At 45.0% G+C, this 27,029-nt stretch overlaps 2 protein-coding genes across 3 annotated transcripts in view; both read left to right on the top strand.

The window, feature by feature from the left end:
- The first annotated feature begins 4,306 nt into the window (after positions 1-4,306).
- On the top strand, positions 4,307-10,918 carry Gpr61 (G protein-coupled receptor 61). 2 transcript variants are annotated; one of them, NM_001305461.1, is made up of 3 exons: positions 4,307-4,419; positions 7,296-9,487; positions 10,067-10,918. In NM_001305461.1, the coding sequence occupies exon 2, from the start codon at positions 7,896-7,898 to the stop codon at positions 9,243-9,245; it is 1,350 nt and encodes a 449-aa protein (NP_001292390.1). In that variant the 5' UTR covers positions 4,307-4,419; positions 7,296-7,895; the 3' UTR covers positions 9,246-9,487; positions 10,067-10,918. The 2 variants fall into 2 exon arrangements, with proteins under 2 accessions (NP_001292390.1, XP_017175048.1); XM_017319559.1 differs by having other exon boundaries at positions 4,330-4,419; positions 7,296-10,144.
- Positions 10,919-13,086: 2,168 nt separating this feature from the next.
- Positions 13,087-27,029, top strand: part of Gnai3 (guanine nucleotide binding protein (G protein), alpha inhibiting 3) — a 38,878-nt gene continuing 24,935 nt past the window's right edge. The window contains exon 1 of the mRNA NM_010306.3: positions 13,087-13,351. Within this exon, the coding sequence (NP_034436.1) occupies positions 13,234-13,351 (118 nt within the window). The 5' untranslated portion in view covers positions 13,087-13,233. The remainder of the gene's footprint in view (positions 13,352-27,029) is intronic.

The following is a 27,029-nucleotide window of genomic DNA, read 5'->3' as shown; positions in this document are numbered from 1 at the left end:
TTCCTGGCTGGGGAAGAACAACTGGTACATCTTTTCCCCCAGGTCCCAGGCAAATGGTCAGTGATGCTCGCACTGAGCTCTGGCATGGGGTGAGGCTGGGGGTGGGGTGGGGGCGGGGAGGCCAATGAGGGTGGTGGATGGAAGCTCCTGATAGAGAAGCGTGGCTTGAGCTGTTCCTGATTGCCACTGAGATGACCACTCAGCCTATAAACCTGTGTGTTGTGTTGTGAGGGAACCTGACGCTGTCTGCGTGTTTTCTTCGGGGGTCCAGGGCTGAGACTGACTACTGGGTAGGAAGCAGTCAGCATGGCCAGACCTGCTCATTCACTGTGGATGCTCCTGCCGCTCTTTCGAGCCTGGTTCATCCGAGGCCCCCAGTTTCTAATCTGGTTGGGAAGGATTTATTTTTGGGTCCCTGTAACCTAGCAATAGGCTCACATGACCAGTGGCAGCTGCAGGCTGAATATACTGTTGGATCTCAGCTCCTGGCAGGGGGTGTGGGCCAGACTTGGGGGGGGGGCAGGAAAGGAATGAAAGGCTCTCACCTCTGTCTTTCTTCCAGCCCCTCAGCCCAGCCCACTCAGATGGGGACAGGGGAGGTGGATGCTTGAGGAGCAGGTGCCCCCGTACTGATGCTCCCGTAATCTGGACAGCTAGGGCCTGAGTCACAGTGGAGAGGCCCCAGCTGAAGAGCCTGCTGTTTGGGAGTCTGTGTGGGGTGGAATGGTTGGGGGTCCAGCCAGTGGATGGAGATGGGCACAGAAAGGACACAGTTCTGGTGTGCTGGGGGGAGGCCAGATGGGAAGCAGGCAGCTTAATGGGCCCTCGGTATATAATAATGAGATGTCAGGGACATTCCTGGTTCTTGCTGTAGTCTTAACATTCTGCTCCTTCCCTTTGTTTCCTGTTCAATTGTTAGTATTCCTCAGAGAGAGAGCACGTGAAGCTACTCTCAGCCTGCACAGATTGATCAAGTTCTTTCCTGGGCTCTGACAGAAAGCAGAGGGGCAGGGAAGGAAGACAGGGATACCACTACATAGAGGAGGTGCTTCAGGGAGGTGGGAGATGACATCCAGAAAGCCACTCAAAGAGGGAAGAGAATCCTGCTAAGCTTCTTCATCTTGGGCAGAAAGGATGGATGGGATGGAAAAAGCCTATGGGGGGGGGGTGGGCAAAGATGGGGTGGGGCTCTTGAGGAGTTTAGGGCAGAGCAACCTGTTCTCAGCACTCCACCTGACCCTAAAGAGAGACATAGCCCTTTGAGAAAGGGGATCTTTCCCCAGTTCTGTGGCACACTGGACCAAGGAGAGGCATGGTGCTGGGGGGGGGTGTCCTCCTCCCCCCATCCTGTTAACACTGGACCAAGGGTTGTTGGTGGGATCTGAGAGGTCACATCCAGCGTCTCTTCCTTGGTTTTCTCACATCCCCCATTGTGCTGGAGGAATTGATCTGGCTGCGGTGGCTCTGACCCGTAACCTCAACATCTAGAAGGCTGAGGCAGGAAGATCACACACACACTGCGAATATTTTCTCAAAAAACAAAAACAAAAACAAAAACCTCACAAAATAACAAACAAACAGGGCTGGTGAGATGGCACAGCAGTTAAGAGCACTGACTGCTCTTTCAGAGGTCCTGAGTTCAATTCTTGGCAGCCACATGGTGGCTCACAACCATCTGTAATGGGATCTGATGCCCTCTTCTGGTATGTATGAAGACAGCTAGCTACACCTTATATTACTCATATAAACAAACAAACAACACCCTATATAAGCACATGGATTATAGTTGGGGTGTAATATTGACAGCTACTCTGAATTCGCGCTGAACAGAAGCAATAGCAGCCCCTTTGCTGTCACCAGCACTGTTCTAGCCTTAAGCACACAGCCCCCTCCCCTGCCCACAGGTCCCTTTCTCTCTTCCCTGAGCCAAGACAGCTTCCAGAACCTGAGAAGATGAGCTAGAACCCGCAATCTCCCTCATACCCTTTTCCCAATAGTTTTTTAGTAGAGGGCTCATGACCTTGCCTTTGGCCCCACTCCAGCTTATTGGCCAGCTATGATAGCTGTCCTAGCTCCCTAGGAAGCAGGCTCTATCTGTTCTAGAGACTTTGTATCACGCTGGGGAGTGAGGAATTTTGACTTTTGCATATATGGAAAAACTAATGCACATCGACCTCAGAAGCTGAGTCTTCCTTTCGACCGGCGAGCACACCCAAAGCTGAACCCAGTCTAGTGCTTTCTGTCTGTAGTTTTGTTAGAACAATGGTGTCTGCTCTCTCTCTCTCTGAATCCCTGGAAGGGGTTCTATGTCCTATATCAATCTGTGCTATTGTCCTGAGTGCCACATCAGGGCCCCAGAAAGGCATGGGACCAGGAAAGATCCTATATTCAAAACACCTTATATTCAAACTGAATGAGGTTTTCATATTGGCTCTGGCTGTATTTGATCTGGAGAAGGTCACGTCACCTTGTGCCCTCTTTTCCCTAGAGATGATGCTTTAAACGCTGATGTGAGGATGGAAGATGTATGTCATGTCTGCCGCTCATTAAGAATTCAGAGATGGTGACTGCTGGAGTCAGTCACCAGCTGTAGGCTAATCAGTTCTCATGGTTGTTGGCTTGGGGCCTAAAGAAGCCAGCCTATTCTGAGTTCTCTGGGCAAGTCACTGGTTTTATGGCTCTTTGTCTGGATCTAGTAAACAATTCTAGAATTCCCTTTTGGAGCCAGAAGGAGTTGTTGGCTATGCAGGTCAGTCCCCCACAAGGCGTGGTGTCAGCTCCGGATCTGATCCACATTCTCAGTTCAGGCTCATGGCTCTGCTATGTGGGGCTATGGACTTTGAGCAATGTCTTGACCTCAAGAATACAGGTACCAGCAAGGTAGTAGTAGCTCATGCCTTTAATTCCAGCACTTGAGAGAGAGGCAGGCAGATCTCTGTAAGTTGGAGGCTAGCCTGGCCTACAGAATGAGATCATGGATACAGCCATGGTTACAAAGAGAAACCCTGTCTTGAAAAACCTTAAAAAAAGGAAGAAGGAAAGAAGGAAGGGAGGGAGGGAGAAGGGGAGGGAGGGAGGGAGGGAGAGAGGGAGGGAGGGAGGGAGGGAGGGAGGGAGGGAGGGAGGGAGGGAGGGAGGGAGGGATATGGCTACCTTGGAGCTGGAGAGTCAGCTCAGCATTTGTGTTTCTTGCAGAGGACTCAGGTTTGGTTCCCAGCACCCATATGGTAACTCACTTCCATCCATAACTCCAGTTTCAGGGACCTAACATCCTCTTCTGACCTCTGTGGCCAGCACACAGGCAATACACATACATACATGCAGGCAAAACACCCATACACATAAAACAAACTTAAAAGAGAGAAAATAGAGTTCGTGGTGTGTGGAAATTTTTAAGCTGCTGTTTTAGGATCCTATCCTTGGTATCAGTAACTGACAACGCTTTTCATAGCCAGCAGGAGGCCAGACCCCTTCTCTCCCTTCTAAAGGTTTGTCATATGGTGGTGACATTCGGAGTGATGTTCCCAGCTCTGTCTAGCCCTACAAATGCAGGCCAACCTGAGCCTTCCAGAGAATCTGGCTTCTACTCTGATTTCAGGGAGCAGAGGTGTGGCTGTGTGGAAGGTCGTTCAGGGATATTAGATACCCCTGTCTCCATAAGTCCCCAGAGCTTCATTCCAAATAAACATACAGTTTAAGCAAATAATAGTGATGCACTTTGGGCAGCAACAAGTGCCAGGTCAAGACAGGGCCTTTGACTCCTCTTCAGATCCCACTGCTACCCATTAAGCTGACTGCTATACAAATGTGTTGCTTTCTTAAGGGGGCCAAATCATGGATCGGCTTCTGGAACCTCAGCTTTTCCCAGGTCTAATCTTGGAAGTTCTGGCTGTGCACTGACCTGACTACTACAGAAGTACCTTGGTTCTGGTATCATACAGAACCAGGCAATAAACAATAAAGCTGCTAGAAATCTTGGTGGGGGTCATCTACCCTGTAATCCCATTGAACATATAAGAAACAAAGGTCAAATGGAAATGACTTGCCCAAGGTAACTCAGCTATTAAGTGCCCAGGGCTTTTTCTTTAACCAGGCTAACTGGGAGGGTTTCCCCTGCCTCCTTGCTGTCAGCTGGCTCCTGGAAGCTTTGAGATACAGCCAGAATCCTGAAAGAAGTATGAGGAACTGGGCTTTCTGGACACTATTGTCTGGGAACCCCAAGGCCCAGCTGTATGCTCCAGAAGTGGCTCAAAGGGGCTGGCAGATAGCAGGAGGCCACTAGGACCCAGAAGCTCTCAGAGCATCCTGCTCTGCTGGCTGCCTCTCTCCGCTCACTGCAGTGGTTCAGGCTTCAGCAGCCTTGGAGAGGCATCAGCTGAGAAGAGCTATCACATAGGCGCTGGGAGCTGCTCAGCAAAGGTAGGAGTTGCCGACTAGGCCAGGGATGTGGGGCAGACCCAGGGCCTGGTGGTAACTGCTGTCTCAGCTTATAGAAGGGTGGCATTCCAAGGGGCAGCCCACCCTGTCCTGTGGTGGGCAGTTCTGTCACAGGATGGGCTCTCCGGTGTCCCAAAGGTAGTATTGGCATGTGGGCATCTCCAAATCCAAGAAATGGGATATTGATCATTATCTGCTGGCCAGAGAAACTACATCCTGCAACAGACAGCATTCTCTGTCTGCCTCGCTCAGTCTCATAGAGATAGGTCCCCACATCCCTGGATAGGCCTTTCGGCATTCCAGGATGCTGGGTATCTAAGTCCTGGGCGTGGGCAGCTCTGCTAGGAAGAGGTGTTGAAGGTCCCTGGAAATCTCCCTTGGCCTAAGAGGCCCGTGTTCTTGCCTGAAGGCAGGCCAGACTCTGATCCTTGGCATAGAAGCTCTGGATATGAGAAACAGGTTCATGTGAATCCCAGCAATACCTATGTGGCCTTGGCTAGGCACGTGTGCACATCCTACATCCTGAAGTGAGGATACCTCTCCCTTGACCATGGCCCTGCCAGAGGCCAGACCTCAGACGCTGTAGTGGCAAAGCCTTCAGGTGCTTGCAGGTCTTGAAGATGAGGAGGTGGCATTGAAGGAAGCAGTGGGAGGATGTGAGCATCTATTGAGGCATGATGACATGAGCTAAGAGTGGAGTCAGACTCCTTGGGTTTCCCCCATGAAGCCATTACACCATGGCCCTCCCTTCCATAACCCTCCATCAATGAGAGAGTACTAAGTAGCCAACTCTGTTGGTGTGTCTGTTACGAGGTACATTGGAAACCATGGAATTTGAAGTCACTGTAGAATTTTTGACAAGACTGGGGTGGGGTGGGGGTGCTGGGGAAGGAACTATAAGAAAGAAAGATGCCCAGTGTCTGCCAGCCTAAGGCTCCATCATGGCTGCATAGCACCCTTCCGTGTCCATGTGTCCACAAGAAAACCATGTCTGCTTTTCTCAGTCAGGGATTGTATCTAGGTATTGCTGGATTGGACTCCTGCTATCCATCCGCACATGATGGACTCTTCCTTCTTTGAGTACCACATCTTTTAGGCCCCACTCCCAGGTAGAATGGATGTAAGGGGGGGGGGGGACTGGGAGTAAAGGGTAAAGATGTAAAGAGTAGGATTTCTTTTAAACATTTTATTTTCCCTGGTAGACTGTCTTATGAGAATCTGACATCTCCCTGGAGAGAGGCAAGTCTCTAGGCAGTTGTCCAAAGTTAGGGAAGCCGAAAATTCAGGAGCCTGGGCTATCCTCCTCAGAAGAGAATCCCCTGGCTGGCACACAGATGACTGACTGAATATTTCAGGAGTTTGTACTCTGTGGCCAGGATTCAATTAGTCAATTTGAGTCTAATTCAACTCACAAGAATTGCACTGAACACCTAATGTATGTTTCGCATGTTAGAAGTTGGATTAGTGCAAGCTTTGTGGTAACACCGCAAACCTATGGTGAATGCAAGATAACTCTGAGAGGAGTGGGGCTCTGGCAGGCTATGTGGTTCTCGTCACTGAAGTTATAGAGAACAGAGTTTTTAAAGTGGAGCCACCACCAGGTGCTCCCCATCCCAGCTCACAGAGTAGTAAAATGATATACATAGGCAGCTTGATGGTCTTCTGGTCCAACCCTCCCATTTCATAGATGCAGAAAGTGTGGTCCAGAAAACTTTTAACTTGTCTACAGAACAGCCATCAGACTTGGCACTGTGGCTTGTCTCTAAGCTGTGTAACTCGGCACACTGTATGGAGGGAATATATATTTATATATATTAATATATAATAATATATTATGTATACTATATATAATATATAGATAATATATAGCACATATATATTTCATGTATATATGAAAGTAAGTTGATTACACTGGGGACAATCTATTTTAATTAAATGCAAACTTAATGCGATGACACATAACTCAGATGGGGCCTGCCATTTCATCAGAAGATATGGGAGGTGCTGATTAAGTTTGGTTTTCCCTATTTTATGTGTACCTAGTTCTATAATGGCAGTCCTCTACTCTACCCCACAACACCTTCACCCTCTCACATGGGTATTTATTTACCTTCACCCTTTGTTCTGTGACCATGGGAAGAGGTCAGAACCAAGAGGGCTTTGGGGTAAGCAATCCTTGGTGAGTTGCAGTGACCAGCCACATGGGAAGCTAGGGAATGGGAGGTTAGGAGCTGCTGTTCCTCTACCAGCCAGGACACAGCAGACCAGAGAAGCTAAAAAGTAGGTAGAGAAGGACAGCTTTAAGCAGCATGTGTCCTCTGGCCTTGGGAATTCAGGAGCCAATGAGCTGGCGGGGCTCGCAGCTGGGCATTGTCTTCTCTGCAGCTGCTCATCAGTCCCAACATGGCAGCTCTTTGTTTGGGGAGTGATGATGTCAGTAGGGACTAAGGTATAGTTGACCTTTCCAGGTGACGGTGGGAGACATTAGTAGGGTCTGTTCAACAGTGATTTCCTGAAAGCCTACTAGATTCTAGTTGATATGGAGGCTACTCTCCTGCATAGAACGACATAGTAGGGAAAAGGACCGTCCCTGGGGTTCACCTACACTGAACTGTATGACCCTGGGCGTGCTCCTTGATTTCCCTAGGGTGCAGGTCTGTCTGTGGAGACATGGAGATCATATCATCTGTCTCCTAGAATTGCGTGAGGATGAGGATGAGCTGACGGACTCGGGGTGCACAGGCCAGGGTCTGGCACGTGTGGAGTGCAGTGTGACCATCGTTGTGCATGATTGGTACTAGTCACAGACCAGCACCTACCAACAGTTACAAAATAGGTGTTCTTCCTTTCTTGTACAGATGCCTTCATGAGGAAACTGGAGTCCGGAAGAGTTGCAGAGTGAGTAATACCCAGACCTGGAACTAGAAGCTGAATCTCATGCTCCTTCTACTTCCCATTCTGATGAGAAAATCAGAAATTTCACAAAATCAACCCTAAAGCCAGAGCACTGTCCTAGAGCAAAGCAGGACCCTGGAGAGGGGAGACAGGAGGATTTAGAATTGCCCTCAGAAGGGAAGAAGAACAAGGAGAACTAGGAAAGAACGAACATGGAGAACTAAAAAAGAAAGTGAGAAAAGAGGTGCCAGAGGTCACTCGGAAGGCCACTGCAGAGTATGTGAGGATCCTACACAGTGCTTCCCATCACCGGGACTGACCCCGGGGCTACCTTCTGACAGAAACTGGACATGACCTACTGAGTTTGGAGCAGCCTGGCCTGGCACTCTGTCTACATAGGAACCCAGCTTGGAAGGCTAGTGATTAGAGCCTGCCTTACAGGCTCCAGAAGGCCCCCCAACAAAATTGGGAAGCCTGGACCTGGGCTTACATCCCAGGGTTGTGGAGTAGGATGGGGGATGGGCCTGTAACAGGAAGTGCCCTGGGTGTCCTCTTTCGGCCCCATGGAGTCCTCACCCATCCCCCAGTCATCAGGAAACTCGTCCACTTTGGGAAGGGCCCTTCAAACCCCAGGTCCCTCTACTGCCAGCGGGGTCCCAGAGTTGGGATTACGGGACGTGGCTTCAGAATCTGTGGCCCTCTTCTTCATGCTCCTGTTGGATCTCACTGCTGTGGCTGGCAATGCTGCTGTGATGGCTGTTATTGCCAAGACACCCGCCCTCCGAAAATTTGTTTTTGTCTTCCATCTTTGTCTGGTGGACCTGCTGGCTGCCCTGACCCTCATGCCGCTTGCCATGCTCTCCAGCTCTGCCCTCTTTGACCACGCCCTCTTTGGGGAGGTGGCCTGCCGCCTCTACCTGTTCCTGAGCGTTTGCTTTGTCAGCCTGGCCATCCTTTCGGTGTCTGCCATTAATGTGGAGCGCTACTATTATGTGGTCCACCCAATGCGCTACGAGGTGCGCATGACACTAGGGCTGGTGGCCTCCGTGCTGGTGGGCGTGTGGGTAAAGGCCCTAGCCATGGCTTCTGTGCCAGTGTTGGGAAGGGTCTACTGGGAGGAAGGAGCTCCCAGTGTTAACCCCGGCTGTTCTCTCCAATGGAGCCATAGTGCCTACTGCCAGCTTTTTGTGGTGGTCTTTGCTGTTCTGTACTTCTTGCTGCCCTTGATCCTGATCTTTGTGGTCTACTGCAGCATGTTTCGAGTGGCTCGCGTGGCTGCCATGCAACACGGGCCGCTGCCCACGTGGATGGAGACGCCCCGGCAACGCTCTGAGTCTCTCAGTAGCCGCTCTACTATGGTTACCAGCTCCGGGGCTCACCAGACCACCCCACACCGGACGTTTGGGGGTGGGAAGGCAGCAGTGGTCCTCCTGGCTGTAGGGGGACAGTTCTTGCTTTGTTGGTTGCCCTACTTCTCTTTCCATCTCTATGTTGCCCTGAGCGCACAGCCCATTTCAGCAGGACAGGTGGAGAACGTGGTAACCTGGATTGGCTACTTTTGCTTCACTTCCAACCCCTTTTTCTACGGATGTCTCAACCGTCAGATCCGGGGCGAGCTTAGCAAACAGTTTGTCTGCTTCTTCAAGGCAGCTCCAGAGGAGGAGCTGAGGCTGCCTAGTCGTGAGGGCTCCATTGAGGAGAATTTCCTGCAGTTCCTCCAGGGGACCTCTGAGAACTGGGTTTCTCGGCCCCTACCCAGTCCTAAGCGGGAGCCACCCCCTGTTGTTGACTTTCGAATCCCAGGCCAGATTGCTGAGGAGACCTCAGAGTTCCTGGAGCAGCAACTCACCAGCGACATCATCATGTCCGACAGCTACCTCCGTCCCGCCCCCTCACCAAGGCTGGAGTCATGACGGACACCAGGAGGGAAATAAAGCTTGGGACTGGTTTATGATTTCAAGGACTGCTTTTGCGGCTGGCTGGGGTCTGGGCTAGGGTCTCTGGACTTAGCTTTTGCTTGGTGTTTCCTGGGTCAGGCCCAGAATCGACAGGATGGACATGTGGCAAAAAGCCTTGGACTTGGCTGGGATCTTTGACTATTGGGGGAGGGAACCTGGGTATGGTGAGACGTTGATGAGAGAAAAGGGTGACAAAGGTGAGGGAAAGCCTTTCTTCCAGTGTACTCTTCAGGCCTCGGGAGACAGGGAAACTTCCTAAGGGTAGGCGGTGGAGCAGCAGGCTAGGAACAGTTAATCTGGGGACTGTTGAGGTTGACCTCTTTCCAGAGTAGTAGTCCAGACTAATGCTTACTCTGAGACAAGGTAAGAAAGCGGCCCACATCTTCTCATTTGCCATCTCGGCAAGTGTTTCATGAGTTAACAGATCCCTTCCTAAAGTTAATGTCTAGAGTGAGAAGACCTGTAGGGGTGAATTGGATTTGGCCAGCAGCAAGGAAAAATTGCAATCAGGGTAGTGGAGGAGAAGACAGAACAACTCTGCAACTCTCTCCTATTCTCTTTCCTGCACATATGAAATCAAGTGTGGGTCCTGACCTCAGCAGAGATGAGCAGGAGGCAGGATGCCCTTTCCCTCCTTGTCTTTTGAGTAACTAGGAATGACTCGGGGGTCAGAGAGCTGAGGGTGGGTGTTAGCCTTTGAATTGGTAACGTGGCTGGATACAGAAAGGCCAGGTAAATTACTCTGATCAATAATACTGCCAATCTTTTCTTTCCAGGACTGGCCTCCCCGATCTATCTCCTCATGGCAGTGACCCACTTCCAGCCCCCTGGACATTCGGGTACAAGAGACTCAGGTCGGGCAAGGGAAGGGTGGGGTTTCCATTGTCCATGAAATGTCTCCCTGTTCCCCATCATTGCTCTCAAAATTAGCTTCTGTGACAAAGACTTAAATCTGTCTCCTACCTGCAGCCCTAGGTTGGAGAGAGAGCAGAGAATTGGGCCTTGCTGCTTATTGATTAAGACTATAGGGGCTGTGTTGGTTAGTATCAGCAATGGTATTTTCAGCGGAAAGGGATTAATTGCAAGCTGGACAGGTTTCCCCTCTGGGTCCTGTTCATTCCATTTCCCTCAACTGAATACTAAAGGGTCAAGGTAGAACCAGAGGGGGATGTGGGCTATAGCTGAACAAATTTCTGGCTCACTCAACATGAAAGGGGGAAAGTGGGTTGGGGTGGAGTAGTTTCCCCTTTGAACAACCAATAAATTTTATGATAAAAAGTTATATTAATATCAACACTGACTCCTTCGGTTCTATTCAATGCATGAATAGCTGAACACCAACATCCCCCGGGGCATACACATATGATGTGCCACCTCTGCCTTCAAGGACTTCACAGGCTAACTCGACCAGATATTTGTATTTTTGTAGAGCATTTAGGTCTGATAAAGTTATACAGTAAGGAAAAATTATATCTATGGTTCTGACTTTTGAGAATATATTGAAGTTGATGCATAAGAGACTCCATGCAGATGCGGAAAGTGTGGGGAGTGTAAGCAAAACTCTCTAGGGAAGAAAATAATCTACTAAATAAAACTGGGCAAACAGCTTTTTCCCTCTTTGGCTTAGGTACATTTACAGGTTTCTGTCTTCCTATCATTGGTGTTCTTCTAGTCTGGAGCCTATTACACTGAGGAAATCCTTTAGAAAGTAACACACGGCAAATGGGAGTCCTTCCAACTTTAGAGCCCTTCCCTTTCTTTTGAGATAAAGCTCATGCTGAGAGGTCTCCTTCCTAGTACATCATAGGGAAAACTTTCACATACTATTACTCCACCAATCAGCTAGTAGGACCCAGAGACTGCCAGTAGGTGGCAGTGTGAGCCCAGCAGACAGGAAACGTAGACATGTAGGGTGAGAGAGGGATGTGAGAGAGAGAGAGAGAGAGAGAGAGAGAGAGAGAGAGAGAGAGAGTTAAATATTGCTTGGCAGCCATTTTGTTAAGTTTTCCTTTTTTAACTTTGCCCTTCAACCCTTGCTTCACATTAAAAGGAAGTTTTAAGAGCAAGGATATTTCTAAGTCATATTGAAATAAGCCGACACTGAGATCTTATTGCCATTAACTAGCAAGCTGCCATGTTTTCCCTGGCTGTAGGAACAGATCATAAAGGAAGTAAAACTTTCCTAGTATTGTGAAGAGAACTTTCTCCACAACTTTTGCTATGGCCACTGTCCAGGAATTTTCTAGTCACTGAGACGGACTGGTAAAGTTCAATATCCAATCCTTACCTCCTGGAGGCGGTTCCTGGACACAATCTCCCTTACAAGCCGAGGAAGCAACAGGGTGAGATGATCCATCCTGCCAGTTTTGCCAACATCTTGGTATCGAGGTGACTGCCATCCAAAAACCTTAGATGCTCTGTTGTCAGGGGTCTCCCAGCTATACCTTCTAGAGAGGTCTGGTAGAAAGAGGGCGTGAAGTTGAAACTAGACAGATGTACTTACTGTGTGGACGTGGGAAAGCGACTGAATTCCTCTGAGCCCATTTTCTCATTGGCGACAATGGGGATTAATATTACCTACCTCACAGGGTTGTTGTGAGGATTAAGAGATGAGACATGGAAGTGCCTACCTGGCAAAAAGGTACTCAATAATGTTGTGTTTCCCCCTTTCCTCTTGACCCTTTCCCCCCTAGAAGTGATCAGAAAGGAAAAGCAGTTTCTTTTGGAAATGAGTGGGAGACTTTCCAGACTTGGAATTGACAAGCATTATGGGTGACGTGGACGAGGTTAATCTAATTAGATGGTTCTAATTAATTAATTTTCACTATAGACCTTTCTCTTGGGAATTTGTAGCTTAAGTTACCTCCTACTAGAGAAATGTTTTAAATTCCAGGGAAATGTTTCAATGGCTGTAAAAAAATGCCCCTTCTTAAAACGGGTGTTGAGTCATTGTGGGTCTATTTAGTAGGGACTTTAGGATATTCTTCACAGAGCCAATATTCAGGAGATAGTAGAAAGACAACTTTTACCAAACTTCCCCCTTTCTGTGGCTATCACAGAGGAACTCTTGTTAGATTAGAGATTAGCTCGTTTATTTCTGGGTATGGAACTAAGTCCTCAGGTTTACCTGGAAGAAAGGGAAGCGTGGAAATATTATAAATGAATTACACCTAGTTTCATATTCTAATACTTACTACCTATTTTTCACTCTCTATTACTTGATGCGGTCGAGTGATCCTTTGCCAACATAGGAGTGCCAGGCATATGTACAGCTCACAGAAATCCATACGTTGTAGCAGAAGGACTAATATATACTTGGCATAATGGGTGTAGCCAGAGGAATGGGTGAACATCCAGGCTGGGCAGCTCAAGGATCAGACGGAGGGAACTTTGGCTGAAGTGCCCAACACGCGGCTCTGGACAGAGACCTGGGCTCCAAATCACAGATGAAAAGGAAAAAAGGTTTTTTTGTTTGTTTGTTTTCTGGAGAGGGAGGCTTTTCCCAACAGCAATTCCCAGAGGACTGTGAGCTCTCATTTGAGAATCTGATCCTCACCGCCAAACCTCCAGAGCACACCACGTGCTGGAAGTCCCGCTTTTTCTACACTTGGAATCCAAGTCCAGGAGCCGGAGAAGTAAAAGGGTATTAAGGCTGGGAGGTGCGGAGCGAAGGCTCGCCATCACTCCACGGGGACAGTCAGGTACCAGGGAACTTCCGCTCTCCGTACCACCTCCGCCTCCCACTGGCACAGCGCTCTAAGTAGTAACGGCCGCTGGGCGTCGCCGGAAGTGTCGTAAACAGCACACATCCGGTTCTTCCGGGAGCTAGGGGAGCTGACGGAGAAGGCCACCGCCCAGCAGAAGACCCGTCTCCGCCGGTGTGTGGCGATTCCCGCGGTGTGTGTGAGTGAGCCCGGGCCCGGTCCCCTCTCCCGCCGCCGCCATGGGCTGCACGTTGAGCGCCGAGGACAAGGCGGCGGTGGAGCGGAGCAAGATGATCGACCGCAACTTGCGGGAGGACGGGGAGAAAGCGGCCAAAGAAGTGAAGCTGCTGCTGCTCGGTGAGGGGCTGGGGGCGGAGCTGGAGCGCTGGAGCCGGAGAGCCCGGCCCCGGGAGCAGCCGGAGCTGATCGGGGTCTGGCCAAGGCCGGCAGAGAGGACCCCAAAGGGACAAGGAGGGGATGCCCAGCAATGGGGCGGGTACTGGGCTTGGCGACTGAGGCCCCGGAAGGCGTGGGGATTTCAGGTTGGAGAGGGTGTAACCCGGCTGGGATGGTACTTAGTAGAGTTGGGGAGTTTGGAGCCCCGAGACTGTGCTGGGAATCCGGGCACGGCTCTTAAAGGGAGGGACCGAAATTAGGGAGGGTTCACACTGGGCTGGAACGTGTTGAGGAGGATAGTGTATGGTGTCTGGTGGGGCCTGTCTAGGGTTTGTGTGAGTTTGATACTTGATGTCAGGATAAAGCTGGAAGGATTGAATGATTAAATAGCGAAGCTAGTACAGAGAGGGTCACATAAAGAACTTGCTCGCAAGTCTTTTTGTGCTGTTAGTGAGGTGGGTTGTCCAGGAACACCCAGGAGGCGGTTGAAATAAATGACAGGTTCTTAGGTATAAAAGAAAAGACCTTGGGTGCAGAGGCCACTAATACTTTTTTCAACTTTTTTTTAAAATCTCTCTCTCTCTCTTTTTTTTTTTTAAATTCTCTTGAGCTTCCGTGATTCCTTTTTTAAATTAAAGGGCTAGGGATGGTGTGAGCTGAGGAAATTGAAAGAATGCCATTTTTGAGGTTTGGGGTAGAGGACAGTGGGACCATGTGTGTCGGGAATAGTAGAGGATAACATATGGACTGGGGCAGATTTATTGTAGAGATTGTGATCTATTTGGGAGGGGTTGATTTTTTTTTTTAATTGGGTTTTTCAAAATAAAAGTATGTATTGGCTTTCAGACTACAAACACCGTGTTGTCTTATACTCAAGTGGGCTTTTTTATCTCTAGTCAGACATGTTTCAGTCAGGATAATTTCGTTTTAAACTTTGATAGGCCCAGTAAATCATATAAACTTCTCTCGCATTAGCTTACCAGTAAATCCAGCTGTATTCATTATTTATATCTTTGAGGAATCTGTTAGATGAGAATCATTACGAATAAGTCACAGGTTCTGGAAGCAGCAGAGCTTTTTAGATAAATACCGTCCCGAAAGGTCACTTTAGAGCACTAATTTCACTTTGTAGAGCTCCAGAGGACGGACACCACTGCCATAATCTTAGGCTGACTTCGTGCTTTAAGATGGGCTGGCTGCTTGCTTATATATTTTGGAAGCTCTGAGCGGCAGCTTGAATATAAAGAAAACGTTATGCAGTGGAGTTTGAGCTTCCAAAGGATAAGAATTCATAGCATAGCTCTGGACTGCCAGTGCCTGTATAATAGGTATCTTTTTAAAAATATTTTTATTAGGTATTTTCCTCATTTACATTTCCAATGCTATCCCAAAAGTCCCCCATACCCTCCACCCCACTCCCCTACCCACCCACTCCCACTTTTTGGCCCTGGCATTCCCCTCTACTTGGGCATATAAAGTTTGCAAGTCCAATGGGCCTCTCTTTCCAGTGATGGCCGATAATAGGTATCTTTTGTGGATGAACGTGGTTTCTGGTACTTAGCAGGGACTTAAGTATTTACTGTTAACCAATCAGTGTTTTTTTTGTTTTTGTTTTTTTTTTTTAAAGACAAGTTCATGCTGAATGTTAGTTCCTGGGGGCCTTTCAGAGTCTGGTGTAAAACACAACCCTTGTCAGTGTTCTCCCCTAGCCTAATTGCTGTTTTCAGACAGTGTCATTCTGCAGCCTAGTCCGGCCTTCTGTTCTCCATCCTCCTGCAGCTGGCTTCCCAATTGCTGGGATTGCAGCATCTATCAGCACACCAGTGACATTAACATTTTTTGTAAGAATCAAATGTGAAATCAAAGATGCATTCTCATATTCTGGGATTTGATCTATATTGACCACTGGAAAAACTTGGGTAAGCAGAACTATCCAAGTACCTGGAAAAATCTTTACTCAGGGTCTTTAGTTCCTTTAATTAAAAAAAAAAAAATTAAAATTAAATGCAGGATAGCTTACAGAATTTGAAAAGTTTAAGTAAAAGTCAAAATACTGATTTGTTTTTAATATTTACTAGCTTTTTTAAAAAAGGTTTTTTGTTTTGAGACAATATTGGCCTCAAAATTCATGAGATTCTGTAGCTGAGATTGTAGGTATGTACCACACCATGAAACTTTTTTCCCACTCTCAGGATTTTTTATGACGGTATTTTGAGCAAATTAAACCAGTAAGATGAAGTAGTTGCGGAAACAGCTGGTCTTACCTGAGCTGTGTCATGATGCATATGTGAAGTTAAAACGATCTCTCATGGGACTAGAGACATGTCTAACAGTCACAAGCACTTGCTGTTCTTACATGGGGCCTGCATTAGGTTCTCAGTACCCACACGGCTCACAACCATCTGTACATAAACGTACATGCAGATTGAACATCCAGACACATAAAATTAATAATTCTAAAAATGATATTTCATGATATTTCTTTAAGTAGAATTTACCTATGTGGTATATAAAAACCCTATATGATATTCCAGTTCTCCCATTCTTCCCCTTTTTTGGCTGCAGAGAGTTTTCCTTGGTACATGTAAGCCATCTTCCTTCAGCACTATGACACTATCCAATTTAGTTTACATCGAAATCTACCTCTCTTGTCTCTGCTGGTTCGTGTCTTTTCTTTCTTATGTGGCTGTAATTTCATGTGATATGCAGCATGGGCTTCGAAGTCAGAAGGCTTCAAATTCTCATTCGTGTTTACTAGCTGCAACTTAGGACAGTCATTCCCATTTGCCTCAGTTTCTCTGAGGTATAGAAAGTAGAGCGCCTTCAGAATGGCTGGGAGGGTTAAATGTGGTAATAATATAAAGCAGAACATATCCAGTGAATAGTCACTGATTATTATTGGTAAAAGTCAGCATTATGGATTAAAATGGCCATAGACATTCGAATGAATAAGGTAGTATAGGCTTAATTTCTAAGGAAGACTTCAGTATTATAATTCCTCCCTTGGTTGGAATTTCCTCTAGATATTATTGGGAAGATCTTCTTGTGTCAAATTGCTGTTTAACAGTTTGCTACTGTGTCATAAATATCCCTAACTAGTATGTATAGGGTGATATGTAGGTGTGCTACTTGGAATTGTATGTTCAAATTTCAAGTCTTGTTTTGAGACAGGGGCTTATTGTGTATGTAGCTCAGTTAACCTGTAGCTCTCAACCTGCCTCAGCCTTCCAGCATATATGATCATAAGCGTGCGGCACCATACCTAGGTCTGAAATGGTTGCATAGCTTCAGACTTAACAGCCCCTGAAGTAGTATTTGGACAGTTTTGGTGTGATTGGTGTGATTTTCTCTGCAAACTTTTTCAGTTTGATAATTTGAAGAGAACGATTATTTACAAGGATTATACCAGTTGAATGTTTAATAACCTGTAATATTTTATTTTATTTTATTTGGTTTTTCGAGACAGGGTTTCTCTGTATAGTCCTGGCTGTCTTGGAGCTCACTTTGTAGATCAGGCTGGGCTTAGAACTCAGAAATCCGCCTGCCTCTGACTCCCAAGTGCTGGGATTAAAGGCGTGCACCACCACGCCCACCTTACATTTCATTTTCATGGCATAATCTTGTAAAGAAAAATTTCTTCTACTAAAATCCTCTCCAATATGTGTTATGATGTCACAGATGTTGGGAGGTGCTAGTGTAATCTATAATAACACTGCTTTTGGATTCAGACAAAACCACATTACATTCCCACCTCCACCTACTGGTTGTGAAAACCAGACCAAGTCACTTAGCCATATGGATTATATTCACATATGTAAGTAGGGAGATTCTTCCTGTTTCATAATATAAGGTGACATAACTTATGTAGAATGCTTAGGGTAGTGTCTAGAAGATAACAATCAGTAAATGGCAACCTGTCTGTCAGAGTGTTTGTGAGGCATATCATTTTAGTTTCTATTTTTGAGGGGTGTTTCAGACACCTGACATTATTCATGTTAATATGCAAAGATCTTTAGTGATTAATTCTGTGCTGATAATTTGTGTTTTATGGCAAAACCTAAGTTCTATACAAAGAATTGGAATATTGCATTTTAATTTTATATTATACAATTGGTTATTCATATTTAACTTGTAAGTTACTAGTGGAATGTGGTTAATGAAAATAAGCGTCTCCTTTGATCCCTATGCAGGGTGGTAGTTGTGGTTTTTGCTACCTCTTTAGGATAAGGTTTGTAGGACCTAAATTTCTAGTAAGAATTTATCTGTCATACTTGGAGAAAAGAAAGAAACTGGAATAACAAGTAGGAATAAACATTGAAAATAAAAGATTCTTTTTAATAACCTTATTTTTTTATACCTTAAAAACATTTTTTAGAAGCCAGGTGGTGATAGTGCATACTTTTCATCTCAAAAATTCAAGAAGCAGAGGCCAGTGGATCTCTGTGAGTCTGAGGTCAGCCTGGCCTGTAGGATGAGTCCTAGGACAGCCAGGGCTACACAGAGGAACCCTGTGTTGAAAAAGAACAAATAAATAAATAACAAAAATGTTTAGATTCATATTTTTATGTGCAAGTGTTTTATCTGCAAATTTGTAGGTGAACTGCATGTGGGCCTTATGCCCACAGAGGTCAGAAGAGGGTTTCGGACTCCCTGGAATTGGAGGTAAGGATGGGTATAAACCACGTGTGGGTGCTGAGTCCTCTGCAAGAGCACAGATGCTCTGAACTGCTGAGCCGTTAGCCAGCCCCTCTCTGAGCCTTTTATGTGAGTGTGTTCATCACTTTTGCAACATGAAAATATCTCATCTTTCCATATCCTGCCATGACTTTCTCTGTTGCAGTTGTAGACAATGATAAATAGGAAGTGGGTGCCCAGTGCTTTGAAGATTTACAAGGCACCTGACTTCTGAATCAAGGATACATCTTTAATTTCAGCTGATTACACTTGGACCGTTATAAAATGGTCTTTAGTTTGGGGACAGTGGTTTCTGTTGAGAATGTTTTTTGATGTCGAGATCAGTTTCAGAGATTAGTGAAACTGATGTTCTGTTCTTACTGGTATTCTGAACCTCGTTTTGAAACCTCGTCCTGTTTTTATGTCACCCTTACTGAATACACACACACACACACACACACACACACACACACCCCTCTTGCTTCTAACTGTATGGATGGTCCTTTAGGACTAGGGCTTTCTCTATATCTTCTGTTGTAGGACATCATCTACGGGTCCATAAGGAACAGGAAATGGTCACACTGGTGCAAGTAAAGGAGAGGTTTATAGACAATGTGCTAACGAAGCAGCTTCCCAGGCAGTTGGCATCCAAGGCTAGGCAAGCAGTGAACTGTGAGCAGGTTGCATGCTCGTGAATTGCAGTGCCCTCCTCACTCCTAGAGCAGCAGATCACTAGCAAAGCTAAGTCACATCTTCATATCATCTTTCTATGCTCCTTGTAATACTCCTTGTTTCCCACCACACACCAGCCTTCAACTTTGGCTTACCTTGCACATTTTCTGGCTCACATACTAACATACCTGGTACTTAAGTCTTGTTATCCAGATTCCTGGAAAAGCATCAGGTTGGTCTAACCTTGCCAGGTACCTACCATAATCCAGTTGTTTGTGGTGGGTGTGTGATAAGTTGATGGCGTATCCCAAGTTCTATAAGGCGGACCCTTTCAAGTGTCAAGGTATGCCAGGTTCTCTAGTAAAAAGGCCTGGCTGGAGAAATAGTGACTAAGGACCGACAGTGTCCTTACCTACTAGACATTCCTGTCATCTGAGTTGGGCGTAGTGGGATGAGGTGGAAACACTGGAGAACCAAGCACATCACCGCTTCAGTTTCTCCCTCACTTGAGTCTGATCATTCTCAGTGTTAAGCTGTCATTTTGTGTAGTTGGCAGATAGGTGTAAATTCACCTGGAGGTGGCGTGTCCAGGTCTCAGCACATCTAACACAGAACAGTCAATGTCACCAGGGCTTAATTACCTTTCATTTAAATTAAACAGAAAAAACAAACAACCTGCTTTTTTCCCCCCCTGGGGCTGTACTCCATCACTCCTGATTTCTGTCTACCTTTTAACAAAAAGTACTCAGGGTGGGGCCACCCAAAACTAAGGAAAGAGCTACAACAGACTCGTTTATTACTTAAACTTTGCTTACAGGATTTGTTAAGGGGGAAGTAAAAACATTTGGTAATGTAAATTTAAGTGTATAGATAAGTTAGCGTTCTGTGTTGTCCTTTTCTGTCTCGTTTGGGATAGTTTTTTTTCTCAAGTCTAGCTTCAAGGGAAGTGAGAGAGATGCTTCAAATACTCAGGAGTTAATGTACTAATAGAAAAGACCAATTTAAGATGGGGTCTCACACTGTGAACTGTCTAGAGCCATGGGCACTAAATTTGCCCTGATTATGAATTTTAAAATGTTTTCTAGTCAGCAGAATTTAATACACGAGTATCTTAGATCTCTCAGAACTGGTAACTCAGGTCAGACCTAGAGACACCATATCATAAAGAGGTGGAGCCTGAGGAGGGAGAGTGGCTCTACTCTCTAAGCATCAGTCTCCCTCCTTGGAACTGTGAGGCATTTGAACTGGGTCTTGGGAGTCCCTTGATTGTAAATTGTATATATAATCTAACAAGTTATAAAGAGGACTGTTTTGTGTTATTTTTCTTAGTTTGGTTGAAATTAGTTGAACATCATGGGGCTTTATTTAACAACTAAAGATATGCATCATAAACACCTATGGTGCAAAGGTTCACTGGGGCACAGAGAAAATAAAGTTATTTCAGTGTTTGATTTTCTGTGTGGTCTTCGTTTTAGAATAGCTCTTTTGTAGGCTCTCGAAAGTTGGTGTTATCTTTAAGCTTTTATCTACCCAGGTTATCCTGTTACCTGATTAGTGATCAGCAATATCGTTGCTGTAATTTAAACTGTTTGAACTGAATAACACTGCTGGGAACAGGGTTCAGTTGTTCTAGTTGGACATAGTGCGCCTTGTGACTGGATCTTCTTTTGTCCTTTGGCTGTAGCAGAAATTAATATACTTGATGTGAACTAAGCAAAGGAGGGGGACACTTGAAAGTCCACAGTTGGATGTACATGAACCTTGGTTAGAGCTTAGAAACTTTAGGAGGAACTGGGTTTTAGACCTGAACTTCCTTTGACTTCCACATTGAACATAAGGTTAAAAAAGCTTGTAGGAATTACTTGAGATAGTTTCATGTTTTCGATATTGATACATCACTATGAACATTTTATTACTAAGTCCTATTTTCAAGTGGACAGTTTTAATATTCATATAAAAGATTTTTGAAGGAAGGTAGTATTTTACATCTTAGAAAATAATTGTTAACTTAAAAGCAGTTCTCTGGTGAACACTGTAGTCCCATCTCAACACTTGGGAGGCACCGGGAGGTAGATCTCTTGAGTTCAAGGCCAGCTTGGTCTTGTGAATTCTTGGTCAGCCAAGATTACAAAGAAAAGCCCTGTCTCAGAGGGAGGGGGAGGCGTGTAGCTTTCTGACTACCCCTTTCTTTTTGACTGGTTGACTTATTTTGTGTGGGGTATGAGTGTGGGTGTGGATGGGTGTGCACACCACAGCACACATGTGGCAGTCTTGTGGGAGTTGGTTTTCTCCTTCTCCACTGTGGGTGCCAGAGCTGGAACTCAGATCATCCGGCTTGGCAGCAAGAGCCTGAGCCATCTCTTGGGCCCTTGACATTATTTTCCTACATACGCGTATGAATCCTCCATGTTTTGCTACAAGTCTATTTGCATGTTTAGCTGTGCTCACATCTTTTATTCATCTGGTTTGTTGTTAACACTACACTGGCCGTGCATAGGGAGCATTTAAATCGTGACGATTTAAATTAGCAAGGTAGCTTGATTGCTGTCACCTTGTAATTAATCATCCTCTAGCGGTTGTGTAGGCTGTTTACAGTGGGCCAAATAACAACTACAAAATAATCTGTTTTTCAGTTTGATTTTAAAATTTAAATAGTATCCTCCTAAATCTAGGGAACCGTGGCGGTGCTACCCTGTGCTGCACTTTGATTTGTTTCAGTCGTGTGCTGGTGTCAGGGGCAGTGTGTGGCCCTTACATGTGCTAAGGTGCACATGTGATGAACTGCTTCAGGAGCCGAGGCTTGCTTTCTACCATGGTTGAAACAAGAGCTGCTGTCCTGCCATTGTGCTACACATTCCAGGCTTGTTGGCCTGCAGGCTTCCAATTATTCTCCTTATAGGAATGCAGGAGTAAGATGCATGTCTGATGGAACATCCAGCTTTTGTGCGGATTCGAGATCTGAACTAAGGTCATCAGAATTTTATAGCAAAGGCTTTTATTAAGCCATGTCTTCAACTTTCCCAGTTTGTTTGTTTGTTTGTTTCCCCTTTTCTTTCTCCCTCTTTCTCTGACCCAGCTCACTCCAACCTATAGGGTTTTTCTTTGTTTGTTTCTCATTATGGATGGTTGTGAGCCACCATGTGGTTGCTGGGATTTGAACTCATGACCTCTGGAAGAGCAGTCAGCTCTCTTAATCGCTGAGCCATCTCACCAGCTCGTATATTTATTTTTAAAAACAAGTGAGTATATTATATGACTAGGCTTACCAATATGACTTTGGAATCATTAGATTAAGAGTATTTAAAAATCACTGGCAAAAAGGAGGGCATGGTGGCATATGCCTATAACCCCAGCACTCTGGAGGCAAAGGCAGGCAGATCTCTGGGAGTTCCAGACCTAGGCCTGGTCTACACATAGTAAGTTCTAGGACAGCCAGAGCCACATAACAGAGTTGTCTCAAAATAATTAGAACAATAATAAGTGAGACAGCAAAATTCTTCTCTGTTTAAAGGGTATTTATGACGTTGGACTGGGGAGATGGCTTAGCAGTTAAGAGCTTCTCTTCCAGAGGACCTAGGTTTGATTCCCAGCACCCACATGGCAGCTAATAACATCTGTAGCTACAGTTCAGGGAATCTGACGCCTTCTTGTGAATTCTCTGAGTACTAGACAGACACACTACAGTACACAGATGTGCAATCAGACAAACGTGCATATGCATAGAATAAGTAAATGAAAAAATTTAGGATAAAATATTTTAATAAGCTTTTTATTTTGGATTAACTTGACTCTTCTGCTAGTTTTCTAAAGAATGTTACATTTGTCATCTCAAGAAATTAATGCTGCTATATAAATGTTCATTTAACTTTTAAATTTTATCAGTTTTTCCATTAAGGTTCTTTTTAGTGTCTAGGATCAATCTAGGATGCTGCGTTGTATTTAATTAAGGTTTTATGAGCTTTCTGGTTTCCAATATTGTACTCTAGCAGTATGCTCATGTATTATTTATGCATTTCTGACTGTCTTTCATAGACAAAGGTTTTCTCCTTCCCCCTTACACCTTAGAATTTTTGAGACAGTTTATATAGCCAGGGTGGCCTTGAACTTGTGGTCCTCCTGCTCAGCTTCCCAGTGGCCACTTATGTGGAATGTGATTGATGATAGGAATCAGTTTTGAAAGGAACATATCACTTGAGACAAAGAAATGGAAACTCCTTTTGATGAGGTTTGTGGTTCTGGAGATGGAATGCATACTGGGGAAGGTTTCTACCATTGAGCTGCCTGCCAGCTCTGAGAAGTGTTCACAGAGGCTCAGAGCACGACAGCAGGGAGATCTGACTGGACAATTGGTGTAGGAAAGGATTCAGGAGATGATCTTCCTGGCTTTGCCTTTGCAGTGCTGGGATCACAGCTGTGTACCACCACATCTTGCTTTATTTGAAACATTTTTAAGATTTATTTTTTCAATATTGAGCATATGTGTGTCCATTGGGCATTGCACCCACGTGCAGGCCGTTGCAGGTGTTCTCCACTGCCTGACATGGATGGTGAGAACCAAACTCTCACCTGCAAGAGCGGCAAGTGCTCTGTAATGCTGGACCATCTATCTCTCCAACCCGTATTTGAGACATTAGAAACATTTCAAATTTATTATAGTGTTGGCGTGAGTAACGGAGAATTTGAATGCAGGTGGCATAGTGCACCTGTGGAGGAGAGGGCAACTTCAGGAGTTGGTTCTCCTCTTACCTGGGTTCCACAGATCACGCTCAGACCATCGGGTGTGTACAGTAGGTGTTCTTTACCTCCTGAGCTATCTTGCTGGTCCTTTATTGAAAATTTTAGTAGCTATCTTAAGCTATACTTTATTATACTCACAAGTGTGCATGTTTCTAGATTCTAGAGACTTGCATTGTTACCAACTTTTTTTCTGGAGAAGCCACCACGATTAGTACTGTTGCAAAAAATTAAATAGAGTTGTGAATGCATGTAGGGAACCCAGATTCCTTTGAGTTTTGCTGAGCATTTAAAGGAAATTGAGATCAAGTACTGGTATTTTGTAGGCCCTTACTCATGTTTCAATGTTCACTGTAAATGACGCTAAAGCGTGCTGTTTACATTTGATTAAATAAGCATGCAGACCTGCTCTGTGCTGCCATCATTTGAAGATTTGAGTTGGGATATGATTTTAACATTTTAAAATATATGGGTTATAATGGATGCATTTAGCATTGCTATTAGCTTTGAAGAACATTTCCCACTATAATAAAGAATTATTTTATGAATTAAAATGAGACCTTTCGACTGCTGACATTACAGTTGTTGGTGGCATTTCTGTTTTCTTTTTATTCCAAATGAAAAATAGTTTTAAGCCACGGCATAAATACCATATAATTTAGCATCAAAATGGGGTTTTGTTGCTTTGCTTTCAAAGAAAAAGGAAACTTACTCACCATAGGCCAAAATTAGAACTCGGAGGCAGTCAGAGCACAGTCTGGTTCCTGGCTCACGAGTGACTGCTCCCAAGGGTTCTTATGCTCTGCAGAGGCGAGGAATGAAGCTGCAGTCTGCAGTCGCTGCGCATCAGCGGCATTCTGCTCACGCATAGTCAACGGGATACCGTGTGGTAATCTCTGGGGAGCTGAGGGAGCTTCCCTTTTTTTTTTTTTCCTGATTTTTTTTGAGACAGGGTTTTTCTGTGGTTTGGCTGTCCAGAAGCGTACTCTGTATACCAGGCTGACCTTGAACTCAGAGATCTGCTGCCTGCCTTGGCACAATAATTCGGCACCCCCCCACCTTTTTTTTTTTTTTTTTGGTAACCAAACCAGTGTCTTCCTTCGGTGATTTATTGGTGTAAGCTGATTGATCTTTCTGTTTTTTAAAAAAATCTATTTTTTGTCTGTGTGGATTTGTGTGTATCCCAGGCTAGTCTTGAGTTTTCTATGTAGCTGAAGATGACCTTGAGCTCCTGATCCTTGACCTATCAATCAAGCATAAATGTGTGTAGCCATACTCAGTTTATACAGTACCAGTGATTGAACTCAAGACTTTGCCTGCTAGGCAAGCACTAACTAACTCAGCTTCTCCCCAGTCCCGTTTATTGTATTTACTTATTGTTTGGCCAAGCCCTTGCATGTGCTAGGCAAGTGCTTTACCAGATGAGCTTTGAGTAGTGTTCTGTTTTATGGGTTTTGTAAACCACACACACACATACAAATTTGAGAATATCTGCTTATCACTAAATCCCCTTCTGAGAATTCCCACTTTTTCGTGAGCAGTAGCCTACATTTGCATATACATGTATATACGCCTGCACAAATACACACATATGCAGTGTGAAAGCAGGACTCACATATGAAATATATAAATATATACGTCTAGACTCCAAGTATGAGAGAAAATGTTTTCTATGCTGTTTTCTTTCCTCTCTTGCTATCTTGTCTCCCCTCCCCTCTTCAGACCCTTTTCTCATGGTCCCTTTCTCGTTTCATGTCAATATACATACATACATACATACATACATACATACATACGTGTGTGTGTGTGTGTGTGTGTGTGTGTGTGTGTGTGTGTGTAAAGCTAGAGTTTTCTTATGACCGAAAACGTTTGCCCTTCCAAGTCAGACTTACTGCATTCAACATGGTGATCCCTAGTTCCATTCATTTTCTTGCTTATTTTCATATTCTTTATGGCTGAATAAAACTCCATTGTGTATTTCTACACAATTTATACAGTTTTCTTTATCCAGTCATCTATTGAAGGGCATTCTGCTGGTTCTGTGGATGGTAAACACTGATACATAGGTGTTTCTGTGACGTGCTGACTTAAGTCCCTTTGGTTATGTACACAAGAGTGGTGTGGCTGGACCGTGGTCCTTCTATTCTTAGTTGTTTGAGAAGCTGCCACGCTGATTTCCATAGTAGTCATGCCAGTTTACATTCTCACCTGCATTCTAGAAGGGTTCCTCCTTCCCACATCCTTACTAGCTTTTTGTCGTTGTTTGTTTCTTGATGATAGCCATTCTGACTTTAGTGAGCTGGGAATCTCAATGTAGTATCAATTTGCATGTTCGTGATGGCTAAAGAGACACTTTTTTATATATATTTATTGACTATTTTGTATTTCTCTTTTTGAGAACTGCTTGTTCAATTAATTTCCATGTTTATTTGCATATTCACAAATCAGTTTTAGGGCTTTTAATTTTGTGAGTTCTTTAAAGATTGTACATATTATCCTGTTAGGTATACAGGGGGCCAATATTCTCCCATTTTCATTTTTACACCCCTGAGCTATTGGACTTCTGAAGTCTGTGTGTCAGTGCGTTGAAGCACTGTCTTTACGCTTTTGTATGGCTGTCTGGACGATTCAGGTCTTACATTAAGGCTTTGACTCATTTCTAACTGGTTTTTATCAAGGATGAGAGGGTGGGATGTACTTGCAGTTTTCTAACTGTGAATGTCCAGTTTTCTAAGCATTTGTTGGAAAGGCTGTCTTTTCCAATATGTACTTTTGAGACTTTGTTCAAAAATTGGATGCCCAATAATGTTTTATTAAAAACTTTCTCACAATACCCTTTAAGCCTTTTTGGTGATTGGTCACTTTTTCAAAAAGCAGACGCCCATGTTCTCTGCCTTAATTACAAATTCACTGCCTTGTTTTACACTTGCTTATTCATCCACTGGACAGATACTTGTGACTGCTCACTGTTTCACATCCTCATGTGCTGCAATGGATGGACAGAAGATTGATAGCAGTTTATTCATTAGAACACAATAGCTGTGTGCCAGAAGAGCCAGGAGAGAGGGTTAGAGGAAGTGAGGCAAGCACTGAGTCCAAACTTCCTGTCATGTGGTCCTAGGCTGAGAGCTGAGAGCTGAGAGCAGAGTCAGGAGTGGGTGTCCACCCAAGTAAAGATAGCAGGGGAGTGGGCATTTCTCTCTTAACTGCCCACACTGAAATTCCAGCCATTGCAAGTAGCATTTACAAAATGGGATTGGGCAACTGCTGAATATCATAGCCGCTTAAGTCACTCACCCACAGCTAATTGCTAAGTGCCTCCTCTGCCCTAGACTGTGCTCTGGGGTTGGAGGAGTGGGCCACAGAGAGAAGGCACTGTTTGTACTTCCCAGGACTTTATGTCTGAGTTTAGGGCTGGTACAGTTCCGAACAATCACAAACTCAAACACTTAGAAGAATTTGACCAAGCACTAGTGTTCAGTGTTTAACTGTCTTATAGGGCCAGGCTAAACCTGAGTAGGATGATTTTAAGAGAGAAGTATACAAGCATGGAAGGTTT

This window comes from Mus musculus, chromosome 3, assembly GCF_000001635.26.
Source record: "Mus musculus strain C57BL/6J chromosome 3, GRCm38.p6 C57BL/6J".
Classification (NCBI taxonomy): domain Eukaryota; kingdom Metazoa; phylum Chordata; class Mammalia; order Rodentia; family Muridae; genus Mus; species Mus musculus.
This window is presented reverse-complemented; position numbering and strand designations above follow the sequence as displayed.